This window comes from Podarcis filfolensis, assembly GCF_964270895.1.
Source record: "Podarcis filfolensis genome assembly, chromosome: 7".
NCBI lineage: Eukaryota > Metazoa > Chordata > Lepidosauria > Squamata > Lacertidae > Podarcis > Podarcis filfolensis.
In genome coordinates this window covers 1,218,412-1,244,616 of record NC_139603.1, presented here as the reverse complement: position 1 = coordinate 1,244,616, position 26,205 = coordinate 1,218,412, and the positions used below count along the sequence as shown (strand labels likewise).

General features: G+C 42.6%; 2 protein-coding genes across 6 annotated transcripts in view; one reads left to right on the top strand and one right to left on the bottom strand.

The window, feature by feature from the left end:
* The window catches only part of SEMA5A (semaphorin 5A), a gene marked incomplete at its 3' end in the record, with an annotated part of 148,389 nt that overhangs the window by 77,149 nt on the left and 45,035 nt on the right, over window positions 1-26,205 (top strand). For all 5 annotated transcript variants that reach the window (XM_083624292.1, XM_083624293.1, XM_083624296.1 and 2 more), the window contains exons 5-10: window positions 4,303-4,365; window positions 6,249-6,347; window positions 11,351-11,564; window positions 12,637-12,922; window positions 15,119-15,254; window positions 18,724-18,928. In XM_083624292.1, the coding sequence (XP_083480418.1) occupies window positions 4,303-4,365; window positions 6,249-6,347; window positions 11,351-11,564; window positions 12,637-12,922; window positions 15,119-15,254; window positions 18,724-18,928 (1,003 nt within the window). The remainder of the gene's footprint in view (window positions 1-4,302; window positions 4,366-6,248; window positions 6,348-11,350; window positions 11,565-12,636; window positions 12,923-15,118; window positions 15,255-18,723; window positions 18,929-26,205) is intronic.
* LOC310766976 (histone H3.3A-like) lies at window positions 1,087-3,969 on the bottom strand (the record flags this gene model as incomplete). The annotated part of the gene is made up of 2 exons (XM_083623632.1): window positions 1,087-1,542; window positions 3,927-3,969. The coding sequence occupies 2 exons, from the start codon at window positions 3,967-3,969 to the stop codon at window positions 1,130-1,132; spliced, it is 456 nt and encodes a 151-aa protein (XP_083479758.1). The 3' UTR covers window positions 1,087-1,129.

Here is a 26,205-nt window from a genome sequence, read left to right as displayed (position 1 = left end):
GAAAGGTCTTCCGGAACAGATTACATTTGACAACCAAGGTTTGACTGTACAGTGGAGTGGTACCTCGGGTTAAGAACTTAATTCGTTCCGGTAGTCCATTCTTAACCTGAAACTGTTCTTAACCTGAAGCAGCACTTTAGCTAATGGGGCCTCCTGCTGCTGCTGCGCCGCCAGAGCATGATTTCTGTTCTCATCCTGAAGCAAAGTTCTCAACCCGAGGTAGTATTTCTGGGTTAGCGGAGTCTGGAACTTGAAGCGTCTGGAACCTGAAGCGTCTGTAATATGAGGTACCACTGTATAAATAATCCAGTAATCATAATCAAGAAAATAAAAGAACCAGAATTAAATAATTGTTTAAATCTGGTTATTTGTATGCTTGCCCTGAATTAAGAATTTGTTGCCTTTTGGGGGGGGGATCAAGTTGTAACCAGTTTTAGGGACGCGGGTGGCACTGTGGGTTAAACCACAGAGCCTAGGAGTTGCCGATCAGAAGGTCAGTGGTTCGAATCCCCGCGACAGGGTGAGCTCCCATTGCTCGGTCCCTGCTCCTGCCAACCTAGCAGTTCGAAAGCAAGTCAAAGTGCAAGTAGATAAATAGGTACCGCTCCGGCGGGAAGGTAAACGGCGTTTCCGTGTGCTGCTTTGGTTTGCCAGAAGCGGCTTAGTTATGCTGGCCACATGACCCGGAAGCTGTACGCCGGCTCCCTCTGCCTATAGAGCGAGATGAGCGCCCCAACCCCAGAGTCGGTCACAACTGGACCTAATGGTCAGGGGTCCCTTTACCTTATAACCAGTTTTATTGCAAAAAGACCCTGTACACATTTATATCAATTCTAGTACCTTACAATTTTAGCTACCCAACAAGTCATTAACATCAGAAACATGCATGAAAAGCAAGAAAGATCACCCATCCCGTCTGCATATTAGCAACTTGTCACTGTTGAGCAACAAAGCTCACATCACTGTTTTTATGTGAACAGTCACTTTTAGCATTCATCCTGGGTGAAAGATGGAATGATTTAAGTACAAATGTAACATATTATAAACAATTTCATACAAAAAAAGTCACAAATTGAAACCAAAGTATTTTACAGAATTTACTACAAAACACCATAAAAACTTCCTCTTCTTAAGCCCTCTCCCCCCATATCCTACGAGCCAATTGGATGTCTTTGGGCATGATGGTGACTCTCTTGGCATGGATGGCACACAGGTTCGTGTCTTCAAAGAGACCCACCAGATATGCTTCACTAGCCTCTTGCAGAGCACCAATGGCTACACTCTGGATCCTCAAGTCTGTCTTGAAGTCTTGAGCCATCTCCCTTACCAGCCTCTGGAACGGAAGCTTGCGCATCAAAAGTTCCGTGGACTTTTGGTAACGACGAATCTCTCGCAGTGCCACAGTACCAGGCTTGTAGCGATGAGGTTTCTTGACTCCACCAGTAGAGGGAGCGCTTTTCCGAGCAGCTTTGGTAGCCAGCTGTTTACGTGGAGCTTTGCCACCAGTGGACGTATGGGCAGTCTGCTTGGCATAGCTGTCAACTTACAGATTTGAAAATAAGGGATCAGCAGCCAAAATAAGGGATCAACAATTACTTTGATAAAATACATATTTTGTTGCGTGAAAATGGCTTTAGATACCCATTAGGTCCATAAATTACCATATAGCATATATTCAACACAAAAAAACAGCAACAATTTGTTGTTGACAAAGCACAGCTGGACATAGAAAGGGCCCCATTACCTTCAGTAGCTTATTTAAGGGACATCATCAATAAGGGACATGGCGCTGGGATAAGGGACTGCTCCGCCAAATAAGGGACGCTTGACAGCTATGCTGCTTGGTATGCTTGGCCATTTCCCTTTACTTTTTTACACTTTCAGGAATGGAGCCTTTAAAAACAATTCCGCTCCTATCAGCCGCAAGGTACACGTCCTACTCCTTCCCCGACGAACCCGCAACCGTGAATTTGTTGACTTTTATCCGAAAGTCTGCTTTTAATATGCTTCCAGAATTTGCTGTTCCCCTCCCTGATTCAAGGAGACTTTTTAAAAATGATGCGCTGACATTTCAGGGCGAGCCCTCTCCAAACCACAGGAAACACTTTCCCCAACTTACAATGAAGCACATCAATGAGTTTCTTTCAGATGCAGTGATAAATCAGGACCAATTCCTTCTGAAATGTGGAATATTATGGGGCAGTTTCTCCAACACATGGGACAATCACAGCTTGATTACTTTGCATGCGAGTCAATGTGAACAAGGTTCCTTGACAGTAGAAAGTTTGGAAAATCACATTATCTTTGAGCTATTATCCCTGCTGTTAAATACTCCCCCCCCCCCGCCTATTATTTCACAGCAAACTCAGTACAGGTTCCAAGAAAAGCTGCTTGCATGATGCTACGTGCCAAGTGTTGATTCTTGGCTTTGGGAATTTATTTAAACAAGAATCAAGAAGTCACAGCTCTAGTTTCTGTGCCAATTGTAGGGTTGCTGAAGTCAGGTAGAGGCAATTACAGTAGCCAAGTCAAGTGAAAACTTGCAAAGGTTCTACAGATTTCCAGCCCATGCCTGGAAAGGAAAAGCATCTTGTGGGTCTCCCTCCCTCTTCCAGTCTGTCTCAGCTGACGGCTGTGTCTCCATGGAAACTGGTCCCTCAGCAGACAAAGAATTGATGACTTCAACTCTTCCTTCAACTCTCCCCTTTGTCAAGGGAGGCACCCTTTGGAGCAGTACAGTGGTATATCAGTCCCACATAGGGATTTAGTATAATTTGGATTATTAGTATAATAATCTTTAGTATAATTTGGAAGTTCTAATCATATAGAATGATACATTAATAATGCGTTATTGATAAATAATTAATAATATACTAATTTTATGTACTTTTAATATCTGACTGAATAGTGTAAGGTTTTTTAGAGAGGAAAATGAAACCCTGAAAATAAATATATAAATATAAATATAATATTTATATCCTCCAGGCAACACATACTATCTTCTCCCTATCTTATCCTCACAACCCAGTGAAGTGGGGTGAGTGTTGCTGGCTGTTCCAAAGGTACTCAGTGAGCTTCATGGTTCAGGAGAGAGAGAATTGAACACCGTTCTCCTCAGTCCTCGTTTGGTGCTCTAACTATGACACCACACTGGTTAGGTTCACATGAACACTGACTTGGTTGCAAGGAACGCAGGGAATGAATGTTCAAAGGTTGACCATAGAACAGGGAGGTAAATGGCCTACTCTGTGACTTCAACAGCAGTATTGCAGAAATCAATATACTGCACAGGCAAAGATACAAAGATTTGCAGGCATCAGCTGATCAGAGGCTCCTGCAAATTCTGCTTTCAACAGGGAGCCTTACCTTATATGATGTCAGATGTAGAGCAGGGGGACGTGATTTGGGGGAAATGACCCATTGGAGGTTTCCCAGCAATGCCCTATATAGCCTGGGACCTAAATTGCGGTCATCTCCTTGGCTTTCAAGGTACTGCTTTTTTCCACCTGGGTCTTTAACATGTCTTTGATTTTAATGTGCATCTTTATCCATCCTGCATCCTCATGTTTTGTTTTAATCCTTTATGGTGTTTATTTGTTATTAATAGTATTTCATGGTTTTTAGTATCCAGTCCTGGACTGTCTTGAAATCATTTGGTGAATGGCAGCATACAGATTTTTTAAATAAACACATAAATATTTTGGCCATTCTAAATAATAAAAAACATGTTTATTTCTTAATGTGCTTGTTCAGCACATTAAGGGTTTTGATGTTGAAACAAGACCCTGAACCCCACACCCACCCCAGCCACACCTCATACATGAACAAGGGAAACAGGTGAACAAATGTGGCTACGTGTGGCCCTGAATTAATTTCTCCATAGTTATATTTTGGTCTTTCGTCATCCTGTGCGTGAATGAATTTACTTGCTTCACTCCTTGCCTCTTGCGTGCAGAAGAAGCACACCATGATTGCGAAGCCAAAAGCAAACTGTAAGTTACTATCATCTGGAGCAAAACAACCCACGACTTCTGGTTCAGAAGCAATGCTGAGCCAGGGCTTGCGGTTTGCTTGCTCCCAGTGCTAGCGTGGAGAAGCGAAACAGTCATGATTCACTCGTGCCCAGCAAGCCATGATTTATGGTTTACCGTGATGCCCAAATACAGCCATTATATTTTTTCTCCCATGCAATTTTAAATCATTGTTGTTTATTTCAGTGGAAACACACGATCTCTAAGCTTGCTCCTGGGCATTTTGCTTGTTGTTTTCTGCATCTAATCTTTATTTCTTTCTGTGTGCTAGGGAGTGGAGTGGTCTTGTGATGAAGCTACTACAAAGGCTTGTTACAGTAAAGGCAAATCAAAGGTGAGTAGCTCCTTCTTAAATAATTAATTTCCTAGATCCGAGTGAGAAAGTTCATCTGTCCACTTGTGCCTATGCATGTTTACTTGAAAATGTTCACAGGATTGCAGACTCATTCAAGCAAGGTTCTAATCAAGTTAGCATCTGTACATAGTGAAGGAACAAGACCACACTGCTCAGTGTGTGCATCTTTCCTGCCTAAAGACCTGTTGGGATCTGCTTACTGGATTGCACATTTGTGCAGTGTCCTATGTGAGTTAACTCCAGTTTGGACCCACACACACAGACCTCATGCAGATATTGCATCCAGTGCATGGACACTTGGCAGGCTTAGGAACTGGAGGGTTCGCCTTTGTGCATGCATGCTTAAAGTCCCACTCAAAAGTCTTTGTACTGTGGTTGCTCTCACACCACAGCAGAACAGTTGGAGCTATATTATTATGGGAACCTGCTAGTGTTTACCATGTTGGGTGCATGTTTTTGAGTTACAGTGAACTCCTTAGGCTTTGTTCTTTGGTCCTGGGACAAAGTCGGTAACCAGACTGAATTTCACTCAGCCTTGTCTGTAGACTTTCTGGGGTGCTGGAAGCACCTGAATGGTACAGCAAATAGACCTTTATTGTTGTTTCCAAATTCAGTCCTTTGAGGGGGGTAGAGTGATAAAAGCAGGAAGCATATCTTTGCAGTTATAACAACCAATCATAATGCATTCTTACTTCCGGAAAAAGTCAGGCTGGAGGTTTAAAAATCTGCAGATGCAATTTTAAAACACTAGGACTATGAAAATAGAAACAAGCCTTACCAAATTTGTTTCCTGCTTGCATGACAACATATAGTACAGACACCAGAGATTATTTGGCGTTTACAAATCTTATAAAATCCATAATTCCCCTTGAGATAGTACTTCAAGGTAGAAATCTGAATACTCTTTGTTCTGCATACCCCAAAGCTATGGGCTGAATGCATTCTGTGACTGCAGTCGGTCTGTTTCATGCCACATATAATGGTAGCTGCATATATAGACCACAAAGGGTTGCCTTGGCATCGCCCACAACGCACACAGTTCTTGTATGGACAAGCTGACCTCCACAAAAATGTCCAGCTACAAAATTATGAGCACAGTCACAGCCAAGGCACCCTTGAATCATACTTTTGAAAGAGGCAGAAAAACTTGGAGATTGATTGATTCCTTTGACCAACTCTATGAATGTTTGACAGTTTCTGCATCGCCAGGTGTGGAGGGTGCAGTGCCTGCTCCAAGGAGTGTCTGTTCCTCTGAAATTACCCCCACATATCAATAACTGAGTTTGCCCCAATACTCCCTTTCTCCCTCCCCCCCTCTCCCCCTTTCACGGGGAAGGGCGGGCTTCATACAGCTTCCTTTATGAACCTGAGATAGTATGGCCTCAAAGAGTTATACCAAATCCAAAATGCCTGGAAGAGTTACAGGGTGCACAATGTGAGCGCATGTAAAAAAAGGAATCGTAGAATTAGAGAGGACCATTGTGACATTTTAGTATTAGAAAATTCAATGTGCAATACAGCAAAGAATGGAGTACTGCATTGTTTGTTGGAGGTTGGAGGAAAAAAGAGCCTCAATTACTGGCATTAAGTTTTTTAGTGGCCCTTGCCACAGTTGAGTCAACTGCTACAACAAAGCATAGAGAAAGTGATGCAGCAGAGCTTCTCAAAAGGATCAATGGGTTTCTTGTAATTAGGAATTGATTGTAAATATAATCTGCACACACCTTCAGGTATAGTTTATCTGTTTTTTTTCATACATAGTTTCATACCATAGGATACTGAAGAGCAGGTCAGGTTTTGCTTATGGGACACTGCTTATGGGACATTGATGATCCTGTTTTCTCTTTCTTTTTTGATGTTAGGAAGAGTGCCAGAATTATATCCGTGTCCTTCTCATTGGTGGGGACAGACTCTTTGCATGTGGAACTAATGCGTTTACGCCCATTTGCACTAATCGGACGGTAAGAATATGGACAAATCCACACTACAGAATTAAACTGGATCAGAACTCATTCCTTCTTCTCAGGGAGCCCTGGATACTGGGATTGTGTGGGGTGGAGGGGTGCTAGGGCTGCCTGGGAGAACGCCCTTTCTGGGGAGATCCACCTGAGGCCCTTTTTGCAGTTCTTTACATGCTAGACTCTGGTCCTGTTGGCAAGTTAAGAGAAGATTTTCAGCGCGTGTACCAAACTACAGTTTCCAAGATAGGAGGAGTGCATGGCGGCAATACAAAAGTTAGTTTGAAATATTATTATTATTATTAATACCCCGCCCTCCCCGGCCAAGACCGGGCTCAGGGCGGCTAACACCAAATATATTAATACATTAAAAACACAAAATCAAATGATTAGTTAAAATACAATTTGAAATCACATTTAAAATCAAAATAACATTAAAAGTTCACCAGGCCCAGCCACCCGTGCTGGTCCCATATGGGCCTATAGAAAGAGCCAAGGAGGCCACTTACATACAGGGTCCCATAGAAAGAAGGGGGTCAGACTGGGCCCAGACCAAAGGCTCGGCGGAACAGCTCCGTCTTGCAGGCCCTGCGGAAAGATGTCTCTTGTGACAGAGCATTCCACCAGGCTGGGGCCACAGCTGAAAAGGCTCTGGCCCTGGACTAACCTCCTTGAGACCCGGGACCTCCAAGATTATTTGTGGACCATATAGGGTCCTCTGTGGGACATACCAGGAGAGGCGGTCCCGTAAGTATGAGGGTCCTAGGCCGTATAGGGCTTTAAAGGTTAAAACCAGCACTTTAAACCCGGCCCTGTACTCTACCAGGAGGCAGTGCAGCTGGTAAAACACTGAATGAATGTGATCCCGCGGCGAGAGCCCCATAAGGAGCCTCGCCACAGCGTTCTGCACCCACTGGAGTTTCTGGGTCAGCTTCAAGGGCAGCCCCACGTAGAGCGAGTTACAATAATCAAGCCTGGAGGTGACCGTCACATGGATCACTGTGGCCAGGTCGGGGAGGGAAAGGTAAGGGACCAGCTGCTTAACACGCCAGAGGTGGAAAAATGCCGCTTTGCTGTAGCTGCAACATGTGCATCCATAAAAAGGGAGCCGTGTTGGTCTGCCATAGTCAAAACAAAACAAAAAAAAATTTCTTCCAGTAGCACCTTATTTATTTTTTTTATAAAATATTTATTAGCATTTTCAAGAGACACACAACAGACAAAAACCAAAAAATAAACAAAACAAAAAACACAAAAATACATAATATTCAAAACTAAACACAAAAAAATAGAAAAAACACATAAAGTTTCTGTTACTTATTATTCTTAACCTTATTTCTCAGACCTCCTCACACCTCCCCTTCTTGTATTCCAATTTAAATTGTCAATTCAGCAAGTCCTTAACTTATTTCTTTACCTTAGCTTAAACATTTATTCTAACATACTATTATTTTATTTTACTTCTTTTTTCCATTTCCTCAATTTATTTTTAACAACCTTATTTTCAATTAATTTAAAAAGAAAAAACCAATTTTACCTTATTAAAATTATACATCAATGCTTGTACCTCATTATTTATTCTTAGACCTTTTTCCTAAAGTCGACCAAAATTTCCCTTCCACGATTTACCCAATTTCCTTACCACTAACAAAATATAAAAAGCAAATTAACCTTATGTACCCTTTGGATTCCCAACCTCCACCCACCCTTTTCCCGGTTTCAGTCCCCAACCAATATCCGTCAGTCTTTATGTTATTTATTTAGCCTGGAGATCTCACGTCCGAGGCCCTTATATCTCTCTCAGTTCCTTTCTGCCGGTCTCTTTGATAGTCTTTGATATTAAGCCCCAAGTCTCAGAGGGGCTCCGGCCCAACAGAATCCATGTTACTTCCAGCCGGTCCTCCATCCTTAAAAGCAAAGCCTATGGGGTGCTCCAACTCTTGTTTCAAATTTCTTTCAGATCCAGATGTCCCCAAAGCTCCAGCTTTCACCTTCAACAAATTTGTAATCCTCAGGTCTTCAGATCTCCTCCAAAGAGGGTCTCTCCATTTTCCAGACTCCCATTCAGACCAGGCTTTCCACATCCAATTTTTATTGTCCTTTTTTGTCATCATGTCAGGCCTCATATTGTAACTCTCCTTTAACTCCTGCAAATCTCCTGCTCCTCCTTCATTTTCTTCAAAAGCCACATATTGCTCCATCGTATCTACACTTTCAGTTTCATTTATTTGTTCAGTAGAATAGGCTTCCTGTTTCAAGTCCTTATCAGGCTCAAAAATGTTGTTTACTGTCCAGTGTAGTAGTGATGCCTCTGTAGACAAAGCATTGTATTCATCTTGCAAGTTTCCCAAGAGAACGAGTGCTCTGTCCAATTCTGCTTGAAATTTACGTACTCCAGCCATTTTTATGATGTAGTGTCCCTATTACCCCTCTAGGGGGATTTTAGTTCCTTAGTATTCCTTTCAGCTCAAAACCAAAAGTCCAGTTATTTTGTAACAGTCCTCCTTGTTTTCAACAAATTATACCAAATAAACCAGCAAAAACAGCAGAAACAATGTTCTCTTTTTCCAGCTGACAACTAGCTGACTAGCAGCTCACTTGACAGCTGTCAAAATCTTCAATGCAACAGGCTTTCTCATAGGACGTTCCCGGGTCTCGGGGGGTGTGTGAAATTTCAACTCCCAAAATTCTTTTTATCCTCCAGTAAATCTTCTTATCGTGTCAAAACCGTGAAGTCAAGATCTTTCATTAAAAAACAAGAAACAGATTCTCTCGACCTTAGCTGCCCAGTCCTTTGCTTTAAATTGTTTACAAGAGGGGGGGGTGGACTTCCTTTTTAGCCCCTTCCCGCTCGTTCCAAATCCAAAATTAAAAAAAATTTTAAGGTTCCAATCTCCGTATTACTCACGGGTTTATGTTTTAGAGTCCAATCGGTCTTGGAAGAAGTTGGCGCTCTCTGTCAATGGCTTGCGGCTTCACTCCGTAGGCGAGGGAGTACTCTCAGCACCACCACCCTGCCTCCGTTCCGAAGCCTTTAAAAAGGCTCCGTCGCGGATTGGGGGGGCGCAAATGGTGCCCGCCGAGTCTCTGTGTTCACAGGCATCCGCGCCTGTGATTTTAAGGGTCTCCGCTTCGCCGCAGCGGCCAGACCCAGACGCTACGGAGCCGATTCCCTCCGGAGCTCGGAGGGAATCCGCCATTAAACAATGGCGCCAACCCGGAAGTCTCCTCTTCCAGTAGCACCTTAAAGACCAACTAAGTTAGTTCTTGGTTGGTCTTTAAGGTGCTACTGGAAGAAAATTTTTTTTTTCATAAAAAGGGAGGTGTTGCTTCTATAGAAATAGAATAAAATATAATAAATAGAAACAAATAAAGTAGGTAAGCAGTCATGATTATTGCTGCCAGCTGGAGGAAAGATGCAGAGGTAACTGGAAATATCTGGAGGTTGCTTAGCTGATGCTGTTCATGGCAATTCATAGGTTGAAATTAGATGAAATCTGTGGGAGAGCTTGCTTTAATATTGGGGCTAACCTGAAAACTATTCATGCAATTTCATTTTTATTATTATCAACCCCTTCTCTGGTCGTGCAGTTGGTTACAGCCCCACTTAAGCCTCAGCCTGCAAGCCAGCACTGAGTTTCATGAGTCGTGGGGAGGAGTAAGTTATGTAAAGGGACTGAAATTTTGTTCTGTTGGGATGGTGAGAAGGACCCTGATTTGATTGTTGTCAGAATTAGTTAATTTAAATTAAGCAAATTTAGATTATTTTAAAATAATAATCGAGAAATAAGGCCAATTTAAATTAAGATTTCCCCTTTTTGAAGTTCCTGTATTTATAGTTGGTTTCTATCACAATTAAGTCATTTTGGCTTGCAACCAAATGGAGTCTTTATGCTATCTAGAAGCACAATATAAACCTTTTGGTCATGATGTGCGTATGCTTTGCAGAATTATACCCGCTCAGAGACAAGGAGCAGAATTGTGTGCGGTTCTTTCTATATACCTGTGAGGATATTAAGTAAGAGCAGTTAGTTGATCCAACAACCATGTTGTAAGTATCCAGAATGTCTGTACAGGACTGGCAGTTAACAAGGCAAATGTTTTTAGGTATCAGGTTGAAAAGTGCATAAATAGTCATATTTTGTCTGAATATGCTGCAGAAGTCAGAAAATTGACAGGAATGAAGCAAGAGTAGAAAAATAAGTACTCTAAGGATGGCCCAGTATAGCATCTCCTCTCATACCTTCAGTACCTGTGATGATTTGCTAGTCCCTGGATCCACTAGAAATCCCATATTAAATGCAACATGTAACTTTTTTGGAGCTTTAAAAAAAATCCTTTGGGGGCTTCCTACACTACTGTGCCTCTCGCTTTGAGCAATGTCTAGAACTTGGGAAGAAAAATAACATAGCAGAACATAGATTCTGGATGCATGTTTGATGGCAGAGCCTCCTACACCAAGAGATCTATCACTCTGCCCCTGGTTTTATTTTCTGCTAGAAATTATTTATTTTTGTGCTCATTTATGTATTCATTTATAAGCTGCTTGTATCCTGAAGGCTTGAGGCTGGTAATGAAAGCAAAAGAATTCTAGCAAAAGAGAACCATATCCCATCATATCTCTGCTGGGTTAACTCTGGAAACAGGCTAGTCCCACAATGCTGCTGAGATTAGTGTACTCCAGTTAATGGGGCAGGTTCCTTTTAGAACACCTTTCTTTGCATTCTTACTGTTTGAATTTGATGCACAGATGGTATCATGAACAGGGAGACCATGCAATGCAATTAGAGTTAATGCTAGTGATTTTCTATTAGATTTCTTTCGATTGCAAAGTGTGCAAGTGGGAGTGCCGCCTTCTGTTTTCAGATACTCACCACAGAGCTAGAAAGTGGTTGTTGCTCTGTGTGAGAGGACAGAGAGATGCACGCTCTGTTGTGGCACGTAATGTTGTAGATTGATTTATGGTTTCCTGCTCAGTAATATGGTTTTAATTCCCTCCGCTGCAGCTAAATAACCTGGAAGAGACGCATGATCAGATCAGCGGCATGGCTCGCTGTCCATACAGCCCCCAGCACAACTCCACCGCTCTGCTTGCAAGCACTGGTGAGCTATATGCAGCAACAGTCATGGACTTCCCAGGAAGGGATCCTGCAATTTATCGCAGCTTGGGGGTGTTTCCTCCTCTCCGGACTGCACAGTACAACTCTAAGTGGCTTAATGGTGAGTGCAGAGACAACTGGTTGTTTACGTGAGTAAATATTGTTCTGAAGGAGCACAAGTCCTTTCTTGGTGCTTTTGAAAAGGTTGTTGCCTGTTTCTCCGGACTCTGGGAAAGTCTTCAACCACTGATGGTTTAAAGTTGGCAGTTCAGCATGGAAGGAGGGGGTGAGTGGGGAGGAAAAGGAGAGGAAAACATAGAGAGGAGGTGAGAGAGTGTAAGAAGAGGCAGGGACACGTCCACAGCTCAGTCGCAGAGGGCTTGCTTTGTGAGCAGAAGGTCATGGGTTCAGTCTCCTGCACTGTCAGCTACAAAGATCCTTGGCACATGGACTCCTTCTCAGTCTTTGGACTGCATCATTAAATTCATTGCTATTATTTTAATGCACATGGCAATTTACAGAGATGAGTGAGCAAAAGCACAAAAGACGGCTTTGATCCCCAAGGAACTGGAAATGGAGGAATACAACATGGTGAGAGAGACAAAGATGGCAAGGGACGAATGTGTACAAATGCGTCAGCTGTGCTTCAGCTTGATTACAATTGGGGATGAGGACTAAAAGACTCAGCGGAAGACCTTTCCAAAGGAAGGACCTGAAGGGTGAATGGATGGAACCAGTTAAAAGAGCAGGTGTCTGTAAGGCAGCTGAGCGTGGAGGAGTGAGCACCACCCGGCTGGAATATTCTCAAGCCATGCCCTAGGCTTCTTTAGGAGGAAGGGCAGGATATAACAACAACAACAACAACAACAACAACAACAACAACAACAACAACAGCAGCAGCAGCAGCAATAACAATAATTTATTTATACCCCGCCCATCTGGCTGGGCTTCCCCAACCACTCTGGGCGGCTTCCAACAAAATATTAAAATACAATAATGCATTGAACATTAAAAGCTTCCCTAAACAGGGATAAAATAATAAATAAAGCATCAACAATTTAAATGTACAGATAGGTACTGTCACAATCACAAGTAGATGTGGCTTTTAAACAGCAACAGCAGTTCAGTGTAACATTTGTTTCTCCTTTTGAAAATAGTTGTTTTCTGATATTTTGTCTATTGATGCATTTCAGAACCAAATTTTGTGTCGTCTTATGACATTGGGAACTTCGTCTATTTCTTCTTCCGAGAGAACGCAGTGGAGTATGACTGTGGCAAAATAGTCTTTTCCCGAGCTGCTCGAGTTTGCAAGAATGACATTGGAGGCAGGTTCCTGCTGGAGGACACCTGGACCACCTTCATGAAAGCTCGTTTGAACTGCTCCCGCCCTGGAGAAATCCCATTTTACTACAATGAATTACAGAGTACGTTCTTCCTGCCAGAACTGGACTTAATCTACGGGATCTTTACCACTAATATGTATGTAGTTTATGAAATATTTTTATTTCTAGAATATTCAGAATGAATTAGAGAAAAGAGTTGTGCTGCCTGCTCCTCCTGGGAAATAGAATTGATACTGAAAAAATTCTGAGACAAGGGCTCTTGGAGGAACGGAATAGGAAGTGTTGATGGAATACATCCATCCATTGCTTATAGAAGTGCAGGACCTGAGGGCAGGCAAACTTCTCAAACCAGAAAACTTTTGTTGATGGAGTTTTTAGTTTAACACAACTAAATGGAAACTTCCTTCCTTGAAAGGAGTTTTAAGCAGAGATTGGATGGCCACCTGTCATGTATGATCTAGTTGAGATCCCCTCATTGCAGCGTTGGACTAGATGACCGCAGGGGTCCCTTCCAACTCTGCAATTCTATGAGTCTGTGATTATATGTCTAAGGGAGCAGTTATTTATTAATTGAAATATTTGTCTCCTGTGCTTTCGGCTTCATCAAGAATCTTCAGTGCTACTAACAAGTCCATTAAAAACAATCATGAGATCCTTTTTTAAAAACAAAAGAAGCATAAAAACAAGCAGGCAAGGAAACACCTATAGTCACCACAGCGCAGCATCAATATCATGTAGGGTGGGAGAGCAGTTGATAATAGGCCAAAGGCCCTAAAGAGCAATACTGTTCAGATGTCACCAAGGAGGACCCATGAGGGCCTCTCAAGGCAGGGTGCAAAGTTCCAGAGCCTGCAGAGGAGAAGACCTTGGTCCTCTGTTCCCACCAGCTGAGCTTCACCTGCTGAGAATGCAGCACAGGACCTTTTCTGTAATAACAGGGCCGTCCTCCAAGATCTGAGTGTCCAGGCAAGGTCACGCAGGAGAAGGCAGTCCTTTAAATAAGTTTGGTCCTAAGTTGGGGGTTGGGGGAGGGGCTTTAAAGGCAATGAACAACATGTTGAATTGAATTGGAAGCCAATGCAATTTATATAAATCAACTTCTTTCTGGTAGTTGTGGTAGCCCCAGTGTTGGTAGTGGAATACTTTTTTTAGGGAGTAGGATTGCTCTAACAGTTTCACTTAAACAGAATGTTTTGTGTAAAAGTCTACCAACTCCTGTCTACATCTTTTCTTAGAAAGAAATATAATGCTGGTGTTTTACCCCATGAATTATTTAGTTGAAGTACTTCCATATCTGCTTCCACTCAGCACTGAAGATCTTTTATCTTGCTTCAGCTAAACTTTTTATCAATATTCTTAAAACTTCCAATTCAATCTGCTGTTCTGCTGAGCTAGTTTTCCTTGTGCTTTTCTGACAGCACCAGCTTGTAATTTGCTCCTGTATCTGAGCCACTCAACTGAAAGCGCTCCTACTTAGGAGCTCTACATTGTGCCATCTCTTTCCCTGGAGGGCAGAACCTTTGGGTAATTAGCCGACCCAGGTCAATGATGATCTTAAACAAATGTTTAATGTGTTTTAAGATACACACAGGCTAGTCAGTCAAGAAGCATAGAGATGCTGTTCTGCAGTGACGCTGGATCTAAATGGAAGCTAATAATAATAATAATAATAATAATAATAATAATAATAATAATAATAATATAACAACAACAACAACACCTTTATTGTCATTGTACAACCTGTGTAAAATGAAATTAAATGAGCCTCCCCCCCCCAAACACTCAATCTCTTATCGAACAACACACCACCTAGACAGTTTTTTATTAGCTTCAGAGTGGCAGATTTCGTTATTTCAATTTATGTTAGTGGGTGATAGCTGTTTAAAAAAATGCTGGATAAGTAGAGAGAGCTTTCAGCCCTCCTTAGATCCAGAATTTTGAGGGGTTTGGACAAACAAATGAAGTAAGATGTTGCACCTGCAAGCATGCCTTTTCTCCCTGCCAACCCCATAATTGACAATGAGCAAACCACACCATTCTTGCCTCTTTCTTTCACAGATGAATTACATGTGGCTATTAGCACAGGGGTGGCCTGTGGCCCTTCAGATATCGTTGGACTCCATCTCACATCAGCATCTGCCAACCAGCTGTTGATCAGGAGCTGTAGTCAGCAGCACGGGGAGGACCTTGGGTTTCCCACCTCTTTGTTAACATGCTAGCAGTGCCCTTTTATAGCTATGAAGGGAAAGAGGTGTATTTCAGTCTGCGTGAAGTACTTCATCTTTTGTTTGTGTGTGGTGTTGGTTGTGTGTGTTTCTTCTTCTTTTTTAAGGAACAGCATAGCAGTTTCAGCCGTTTGTGTATTCAACATGACTGCAATAACTCAGGTCTTCAGTGGGCCATTTAAGTTCCAAGAGAACTCCCGCTCTGCTTGGCTGCCTTACCCCAACCCTAACCCCAACTTTCAGGTACTTGGAGGGAAATGGGTGGGGGCAGGGGGGAGGTACTGAATCATATGAATTGTCTTTAAACTGCTATTGCATTTTAAAAAGTAGCTGAGATGATGGGCGGATTGTTGTGTGTCAGCCCAGCATACTTCCAGTTTCCTTGTCATGATGGGATGATTAGGAAGAAGCTCTCTCTAAATTGCTATAGGAAATGCCCCTGTGAGGGTTCACCAGAAGGTGGTGTGCCCAGCCTCACTTTGAGCCAATGGGCAGAAATCTTCCTAAGCAGCCACTTGGTAATGGGTGACATTAATCTAGACCAGGGAATAAAGCAGACCATTGTCATGGGCAATGTGGCTATGGACTGAATAAAACATGAGCAAATTGAGCCATCATTCCCACTAATGTGACTTGAGAGTGTGTGTTAGCGTACAGTGATAAATGGATGAATATTCTGTGAGGCTCTAAGCAAATGGCCTTCCAAGCAGCATCCTCTGAGGTCTTGTAATTACCTTCCGTGCCTCTACATTGGTTGAATGAATGATATGTTATCACCTGATACAAACAAGCTCCAGAATTTCCCATCCTCAGAGATCACTGAGGGCATTTCTGCACTAAGAAGGAAGCACATCCAAAGCAGCACATCACACATGGCAGGTGACCACCCCGAGGGTTGGTGATTTTGCCATGTTTCAACTTGGGCATTATGGAGTATGTGATCAGGGGAGCAAGATTAGAGCAGCAAAAACTACTGGTTTGCATCACTTCAATTTATTCATTAGTTATATTAATTACCCTTAATACCCTGCAAGTAAATCTTTTCATTAAATTGGAAAATGTGCATCCAGTTTTAACTCTGAACTATAGTGTACTCCAGAGATCAAAAATAAGGGGGAATAAATTTATAAAAACGATATTTAAAACGGGATTAGTTGTTTTGCAAGAGTGAAGATGGCCCTGTACTCATTATGACTACAGGGAAATATTTCTGTCCAACTGCAGTTGTGATCTCTGTCCTTACCATGCATTGATGTACACCTCTAATGATAACATGCTGCTAAAAAACAGCTTCATTTGGGTATTTTGAGTGACATGTGTCACACATTGACATCCGTGTGGGTGCATACAAATGGCCCTAAAAAGAGGAGCCATTGTTCTCCATCAGTGTACTTGCCATGTTCTTGTTTCTCATACCTATCCTGAGTTGAGGTCAGGAACCAAATCCATTAATTTTCAATAGAATCTGTTTGAAAAGTTGCAATGTTGTGTAGTTCTCTTTAGAGCTAAGCTTTGAAGCCAATAAAACAATATATGTATATTTAAGAGCCTCAAAACAGTCCTCAGGAAGAAAACACGTTTAAATAAAAAATCAATCCAAAGTAACAGAAAATCAGAGAAACAATTATAGTTAATGGGTTGGGAAGGGGTGAACATGCTCACAACTGAAGAAAAAAGCTCTGTCTCACCAAAAGCACTATTTTTGACCCCAAAGGTTTACATGGGTCAAGTTGTGGCATAGCTCTATCAGCAGTGCTTTTTTCTAGTAAAACTTCACTCACCATGAAGTTGCTACACTAAGTGCCACACTTTTTGACAACAAAAAAGAGGTGCCAGGACTGTGTACACTTGAGTACCCCCTGAGAAAAGCACTGCCTAGCACAGGGTCAGCAGACTTTTTCAGCAGGGGGCCGGTCCACTGTCCCTCAGACCTTGTGGGGGGTTGGACTATATTGTGGGGGGAAAAATGAACGAATTCCAATGCCTCTCAAATAACCCAGAGGTGCATTTTAAATAAAAGTACACATTGTACTCATGTAAAAACACGCTGATTCCTGGACCGTCTGTGGGCCAGATTGAGAAGGCAATTCCCCCGGATCTGGCCCGCGGGCCTTAGTTTCCTACCCGTGGCCCTTTCAGGATCTGCTTCTTATATACACTGGGTGTCCGGTTGGGAAGTCTTGGACTGGTAAAACAGTGGCCAAAGTTGGTAAGACCTGGGGTTAGAATTGCCATCAAAAGTCACCTAAAATCATGAGGTAATCTTGGAAATCCCTGCTTTGGAGAAGCCTCTAAGGAAGGTTAAGAGCAATAGAATGAGGCTTGATGAGACCAGTAGTACAACTCTTTCTCTGCAAGTGTCTCCCAGCCCCCACTCAGGAATGCAAGAAAAACTTTGAAAGGACATGGTACTCTTTGAACGTCCTTAGAAAAATATCACTGAATCTGAGTAGGCAGTGTGCAAACGCAGAATGCCCATTTTTATATGGAGGCTTTAGCAAGTTCTCCCCAACTTCATCTCTATGGAGACAAAATTATTCTGTCCAAACACAAGTGAAGTCACAAGTGGATACAGAACTGGATAATTTCTCCCCTTCAGATGTCGAACAAGACACCCAGTCCTCATTTAAAGAAGAAAATGATTGAGTATTAAAAGCCAAAGAGAGCTTAAAGACTTTATTTTATGAAACAATTGTCTTGTTTCAGACAAACTGTGGGTTGGCTGCTGCCTTAGGACATCATGAACCCCACCCCTCCTCAGACCAACCTCACAACTTGATTTTGTTCTTTAAAGTAGATTGTTGGTTTTTTTAAAAAAGAAAAGATTGCTTAAATGTAACCACATGCAGCATTTTATTCTTAAAAAAATAACTTTAAACTAACTCACCAGTAACAGTTTTGAAAAATAAAAAAGGAAGATGTCCTATCTGAGCCATCAGAGTCATCAGTGACTAATTGGCTGTTAAGTACAAGTGCCAGAGGCAACATGAAGGCAGGGAAACCTTGAGGTTGCTCAACAGGAGGGGAAAAACAATTATTTCTGCTTGTTATCCTCCTCTGCATGCCTCTTGTGTGGAAAGGAAGGAGGCAACTTTGTACAGGCAGGAGAAAGGTGGTGTGGAAACATGTAGACAAATCTACCCTCAATCTGAGCATGATTTTAGACCCTTTGGAATTTGAGGATATGTAGGTCATCCTCTTCCTAATCAGCCTGAGAGAACACAGCAAGACGGTCTGCCTCCGGCCAGCTCTCTTCGTCTGGCAAGATGGAGCTTGGCAAGGAATTTCCTGCTCCACCCTGGCTTTTGTCTCAGGCGAGGCCCCATGGCAGAGAAGAGGGCCCTTGAAGAGTTGCTGCTGCAGCTGCAGGAGGAGGCATCTGTCAAAACCCTACATTCTCTTCCCATATATTTGGGATACATGTATATGGCCACCAAAAAAACCTCCTCCTGCCTTTTTTCTTTCATTGCCCTTAATTGTATTATTTGCTATATTTATTTTGTCATATATTTGCAGAGGAAGTATGAATGACTTGCCAGTGTGGAAAAACATTTTTCTTTGAAGTACATTGTGTAGCTCAATGACCAGTCATTACTGCACAAATTTATGTAAGAACTAGCTTGGGGATTCTCTTATCTAGGGATATGAAGGGTTTGTCTTCATTCGCTAAATCTTTTATTATGACAATAGTAGAAAACCTATGCCTTTTCAGTGTGGCACCATGGACCAGGGTGCATATTTGAATCTGACAGAGAGGAATCTCCAAGATGCCCAGAAATTTATTTTGATGCATGAAGTGATCCAGCCCATCTCACCCTTTCCTTACTTCATGGAAGACAACAGCCGTTTTTCCCACGTGGTGGTGGATGTGGTTCAAGGCAAGGACATGCTTTTTCACATCATCTATTTGGCCACAGGTAAATGCTTTGTTAACAGCACTGGGAAATCCCCTGCTTCGGATATTTTTTTTTGGGGGGGAGAGGTGGTGGAGGGGTTTGATGGGAGGGACTGCTCATTAACCAGTCTGACTCTGCTTGTTAATCTTCTTGGCCCCAGTGTACCTTTTTTGATCTGTTGTGGAATACATGTTAATGGAGCTTCTATTACCATGGTTTCAAATAACCCCCAAACTTTTTGGAGAAACTTCACTCCCTTGTTTTTGCCTTTCAATGTCCTTTTTACAAAGTTCCTCTTTTCAAATCACTTGTGACCATGTTTGACCTTCCCAGCAAATGTCCACTTTCATACATGTTGCATTTGATAGCGCATAGTCACTGTTCCCGGTTGGTACAACAACGCTTGAATCTCACACCAGGGTATTTAGGGTATCTTAAAAATAAAAAAAATCTCTGTGTTGTGACTAGAACACATATGTACCCAGCCTATATTGGAGTAATTGAAGTCTTCCATTACTGCAGTCTCCTTGATTTCATTATCCATCTCAAAATCCCCATAGGAATTTCATGGCATTGCTTGTGACAGGTAGATGTGGATCACATATTATTTCAAATTTTACATGTTTATCTGTGTGCTGCAGCTTTTATATTTTTACAATTTTGAAGTGCTTCATTCAAAGCAACCACTTGGTACCTTATCTTATGTTACTTATTTATTTCCCATTTAAATTCTTCTTCATAGGATATACAACCCCCCTCCTTCAACATCGCTTATGAAATGATAAAAACACAACAATTTAAAACCAGCTGTTCAAAATGCACACTAAATGACTCATAAAATAACATTCATAAAAATGATGAGTACATAACTGTAGATGCATCACACTTTGTGTGCATACATAAAACAGGGCTTTAAAAATACAATGTCATATATAATTTACAGCTTAGTAGTTTTAAACCAGATTTTACCCTGCAGAGTTCTTCACTTTCAGACAGTGTAATGTTGCAGATATTTACCCTCCTACCTGGCAGCACTAATGGAGGCAGGACTTATAGTGGAGAGCCTTGGATCTGCATATTGCATGTTTTCCTCGAAAACTTAAATAGTATGGGAAGCAAAGGAAGCAAGTGAAACAGGGCCAAGGGATGCAGTAGGAGCCAGGAAAAAGCTAAGAGAGAGAAATTACTCAGATGCAACTGATGATCTTTTGTATGTCTTTTGAGTTCTGAAGATTTTAAAAACACTAATACAGGGTACCTCTGGTCATGTACTTAATTTGTTCCAGAGGTCTGTTCTTAACCTGAAGCACCACTTTCGCTAATGGGGCCTCCTGCTGCTGCTGTGCCGCCGGAGCACGATTTCTGTTCTCATCCTGAAGCAAAGTTCTTAACCCGAGGTACTATTTCTGGGTTAGCGGAGTCTGTAACCTGAAGCATATGTAACCCGAGGTACCACTGTAGTGTACAAAACTTCTCCCTCCATTCATTTTTATTTATAACTAACAACAGTGAGCTGCACAGCAAGTGTTTAGCTGGGAAAGTGTGTCTGTAGCAGAAGTCTTTTTAGCAGCAAGGTTGTAATTATGTGGATTTCTTTCAATTTGGCTGCTGTTAATTGCAGACAGAGCTCAAGAATGTTCATCCATTGTATCATATAGGAATGTTCGCTGACCCTCGTATACAGGTATGTTTTTTGTTTAGGAGAACCACAGTGTCCTTGCCCATAGTAACTGGAGACACAGTGGTGTGTCATTTACACTCTGGATAGTTGTCATTTACACTCTGGATAGACCCAAAGTTGTTGAGCTAAAACTGCCTCTGTAGCCAACACCTTACCCTCCAGTTGTTGTTGGACTGTGGCTCCCGTTATCAGCCCCAGCCAGCATGGCTAATGGTCGGGGGGGGGGGGGCTGGGAGTTGCAGCAAAAAAAGAGAAATTAACCCTGAAGAGGTAAGCTTGGAAGGTATTAGTGCCAGACTTAGGTAAAATGAGACAGGTTCCCATTGTTCACCTCTGCAGCCACAAATACATATACAGTGGTACCTCGGATTACAGATGCTTTAGGTTACAAACACTTCAGGTTACAGACTCCGCTAACCTGGAAGTAGTACCTCGGGTTAAGAACTTTGCTTCAGGATGAGAACAGAAATCACGCGGCAGCAGCGGGAGGCCCCATTAGCTAAAGTGGTGCTTCAGGTTAAGAACAGTTTCAGGTTAAGAACGGACCTCTGGAACAAATTAAATACGTAACCAGAGGTACCACTGTACTTGTTTGCTATGCTATATAAATCTGTGCCTTGGCCCATTAGCAATTTGTCACGCAGCCCAGCAGAATAAATCTCTCTGTGCTTGGACTGTGCATACTTACCGTAAGTTCATGTGCAAGTCTGGATATGTGGATCAGGGATGTTTCTAGTCTGTGTGTGGTCTCAGGTCAGGAACCAGAAGTGAACCTTTGAGCTGACAAAAATCTTGAAAGAGCCACTACTAGCGGTTTCTCTATTTCTATCTGTCTTGCCCTGTTCCTCACTCACTCTCTCCCTCTCCTTCCAAGTGCTCAAATACAGTCTCGTAGGATTTTTTAAAATAAGAAAATTAAGTATCACATTTTCTTGTAGAGATTTATCCTGTAGTCTCCAGTTTTCCATAAAGGTGCATAGTAATTGCTTTTGAAGCATCAGTATATATTCCTGCATCAGCCCTTTGTGGAGTTGCACCCTCTTTCTTTCTGCTTCAGTATACATGGCATGGCTACAAAACAGCACTTTGTGCTCATAACCTCTGGTCCAGTGTTTCTCACCCGAGACCTCCTAGGCCACTGAGCAAATCACATTTGAAAATGAAGGAAGTATTAAAAGCAGTTTTAAACATGGCATAGCTGGACAGTGTGTGAGTACTATTCAGAAACTCCATAGGAAGCTAAAGTCATTATGGCGCCCGTTCATGTCTATGTGTTTGGGTCACTTGAACAATATCCCAGCCCCATGGAAGCCCCATGGGACAGTGGCTCTCATGTGGTTTGGGGAATGGGCAAAGGGTCCAGTATCTGTGGTTGGCAGCAGAAGACGAACAGGCTGCACCTTGTCTTGCCAAAGCCCATTATTTGCAGGGAGAAGGTTTCTTTTGGAGGAATACCTCAGTGTCACAGAGGTCATTATCCCCTTGCTATACCCCAGTGTGGGGCCCTCCAGATATTGTTGGACCATAGCTCACATCTTCCCTGGGCATTGAGTATGCTGGCTGGGGAAGATGTGGAAACTGGAGTCCAATAATGTCTCGAAGGTATCACATTGGCTCCCTCTGCCTTACCCTAACCAGTCTGAAAATGCCTTCTCCCTCGGTACTGTAGAAGGACAGAATCAATCAAGAAAGGGCCCCCACTTGGCTGCTTGCTTCTAGCAACCTGTTTTAGAAGGCTGTAAGGAGCAAAAGCTTCTGGGGTATGAATGAATGAATCTTTATTTGCGTCAGCTATTGGCCATAGCAATAAAACAATACAATATACAAAGAATAGAAATAAAAAGTCAGTTATCTAAAATACATTTTAGGGTTTTGAATCAATAGTCAAATAGTGGATCCTATTCTGATTGCCCCAGCTAAAAACCTTACAACCTTTGCTGTCACCTGCTCATCTTGATCTGCCAAGAGAAAGGACCCTGTGGCAGTGCTTGAGCGACCTAGAATGGACAATAAAAGAGGGGTGATAATCTCATTCCTCAAGTCTTAATCAAGAGTGCAAGCCAGAAGGGCACGCGCCACCAACTCGGGACTGCCATCTCCACAGGGACATAAGAGTTTTTCATGTGGAATCTGTTGGAATCGTCCCTCAAGTACAGCCAAGGGCAATACATTCAATCTTGTGAGAGTAAAAGCGTGTCTATATTTTAGAATTGCTAGGTTATGCAGGTAGGGTGCCAGAGTCTCAAAATGGGAAGGAAGGTGGAAAATAGGCATACCATGGGCAAAATTTCCTTATTGAGGCCAAGTTGTTCTGGCACTCGATATCATTTAGGCGTTGACAAATTAGACTGTTTGCTTTACTAAAACCCAAAGTGAGTAGCTGTTGTGGTGATAAACCACAAGAGTGAAGTTTTTGATAGACAATTTTAGTCCAGGCGCTCTTGTGACAATCTTGCAGCACTAGGGATATTAGACTGGGGGGATTTGAATTTAGGTGAAGCCAAGAGTTAAGTGTCCAGATCCGTAATTCTACTGAGGGAAGATTAGCCTCTGTGCGCAATGATGTGCTTGGGGCACAGGGTGGTACAGAGAAAATTTGCCTTAAGAACTTTGATTGGACAGCTTCCGTAGATGCAAGGTGAGTGCCTGTCCAGATCTGAGCCCCATGTAACAACTGTGCTAGGGGTTTAGCTTGGAACACTTCCAGGACTGAGAGTATATGTTTACCACATTTTGTGTGGAAAAAGCGTGTCAGAATTTTGGCACTTTGGGATGCTTTTTCCTTTGCACATTTCTGGTGTGTTCCCCATGACCCTGTAGACTGGAAAATAAGGCCAAGATATTTGAAAACTTTGACCTGTTCAATTAGCTGGTTGTCCATGCGCCATCTACGGGCCCTATAGTTTCTTCAGTAAGAGCTGTTCGACAGTGGAATTTGCTGCCAAGGAGTGTGGTGGAGTCTCCTTCTTTGGAGGTCTTTAAGCAGAGGCTTGACAACCATATGTCAGGAGTGCTCTGATGGTGTTTCCTGCTTGGCAGGGGGTTGGACTCGATGGCCCTTGTGGTCTCTTCCAACTCTATGATTCTATGATTCTATGATTCCTTGGCAGCAAATTCCACTGTCGAACAGCTCTTACTGTCAGGAAGTTCTTCCTAATGTTTAGGTGGAATCTTCTTTCTTGTAGTTTGGATCCATTGCTCCGTGTCCGCTTCTCTGGAGCAGCAGAAAACAACCTTTCTCCCTCCTCTATGTGACATCCTTTTATATATTTGAACATGGCTATCATATCACCCCTTAACCTCCTCTTCTCCAGGCTAAACATGCCCAGCTCCCTTAGCCGTTCCTCATAAGGCATCGTTTCCAGGCCTTTGACCATTTTGGTTGCCCTCCTCTGGACACGTTCCAGTTTGTCAGTGTCCTTCTTGAACTGTGGTGCCCAGAACTGGACACAGTACTCCAGGTGAGGTCTGACCAGGGCAGAATACAGTGGCACTATTACTTCCCTTGATCTAGATGCTATACTCCTATTGATGCAGCCCAGAATTGCATTGGCTTTTTTAGCTGCCGCGTCACACTGTTGGCTCATGTCAAGTTTGTGGTCAACCAAGGCTCCTAGATCCTTTTCACATGTACTGCTCTCAAGCCAGGTGTCACCCATCTTGTATTTGTGCCTCTCATTTTTTTTGCCCAAGTGCAATACTTTACATTTCTCCCTGTTAAAATTCATCTTGTTTGTTTTGGCCCAGTTCTCTAATCTGTCAAGGTCGTTTTGAAGTGTGATCCTGTCCTCTGGGGTGTTAGCCACCCCTCCCAGTTTGGTGTCATCTGCAAATTTGATCAGGATGCCCTTGAGTCCATCATCCAAGTCGTTGATAAAGATGTTGAATAAGACCGGGCCCAAGACAGAACCCTGTGGCACCCCACTAGTCACTCTTCTCCAGGATGAAGAGGAACCATTGATGAGCACCCTTTGGGTTCGGTCAGTCAGCCAGTTACAAATCCACTGAGTGGTAGCATAGTCAAGACCACATTTTACCAGCTTCTTTACAAGAATATCATGGGGCACCTTGTCAAATGCCTTGCTGAAATCAAGGTAGGCTACATCCACTGCGTTCCCTTCATCTCCCAGGCTTGTCATTCTGTCAAAAAACGAGATCAGGTTAGTCTGACATGACTTATTTTTCAGAAATCCATGCTGACTATTGGTGATCACAGCATTCCTTTCTAGGTGCTCACAGACTGTTTGCTTAATGATCTGCTCCAGAATCTTCCCTGGTATTGATGTCAGACTGACTGGGCGGTAATTATTTGGGTCCTCTCTTTTCCCCTTTTTGAAAATAGGGACAACATTTGCCCTCCTCCAGTCTGCCGGGACTTCGCCTGTTCTCCAGGAATTCTCAAAGATGACTGCCAGTGGTTCTGAGATCACATCTGCCAGTTCTTTTAATACTCTTGGATGCAGTTCATCTGGCCCTGGAGACTTGAATACATCTAAACTAGCCAAGTATTCTTGTACTATCTCCTTAGTTATTCTGGGCTGTGTTTCCTCTGCTGAATCATTTGCTCCAAATTCTTCAGGTCGGGCATTGTTTTCTTTATCGGAGAAGACTGAGGCAAAGAAGGCATTGAGGAGTTCAGCCCTTTCTGTGTCCCCTGTTTGCATTTCACCATCTTCTCCTCTGAGTGACCCCACTGTTTCTTTGTTCTTCCTTTTGCTACGAACATACCCATAAAAGCCTTTTTTGTTGCTTTTAACCTCTCTAGCAAGCCTGAGTTCATTCTGTGCTTTAGCTTTTCTGACTTTGTGTCTACACGTGCTGGCTATTTGTTTGAATTCCTCTTTGGTGTTTTCCCCCCTTTTCCATTTTTTGTACACATCCTTTTTTAATCTTAACTCAGTTAAAAGTTCTTTAGATAGCCACCCTGGCTTCTTTAGGCACCTTCCATGTTTCCGTCTCATTGGTATTGCCTGAAGTTGTGCTTTTACTATCTCCCTCTTAACAAACTCCCAGCCATCATGAAATCCCTTTCCTTTTAGTATTACTGTCCATGGGATCTCACCCAGCACTTCCCTAAGTTTTTTGAAGTCGGCTTTCTTAAAGTCAAGAAACTGAGTCCTAGTATGTTTATTTCCCATGCTTTGCGTATTAGTGTACAGACATTGAAGTCCATTAATCATTCCCCCGTGTCTCTTATTTAAGGATTTTTTCCTCCCACCACTAGGTCTGCGTGCTGTTTGCTCCATTCGGTCTATGACATTTGGATGATCATCTTCATCAATTGATAGACTCCTACCTTCAGGAGCACTGTCTCCCTCCCCCACATTAGTCAGTTTAAAGCCCTCCTGATGAGGTTTCTGAGATTTTTGGCAAAAACATTCCTCCCAACCGTTGTGAGGTGCAGCCCATCGCTTGCCAGAAGTCCATCTTCAAGAAACTGCAGTCCGTGATCTAAGAATCCAAACCGTTCCTGTTTACACCATTTGCGAAGCCAGTTGTTCACTTCCACTATTTTTCCCTCTCTCCCTGGGCCACGTCGTTCAACTGGGAGGACAGATGAGATGACAATTTGTGCATTTAATTGCTTCAATTTCCTGCCCAGAGCTTCGTAGTCTCT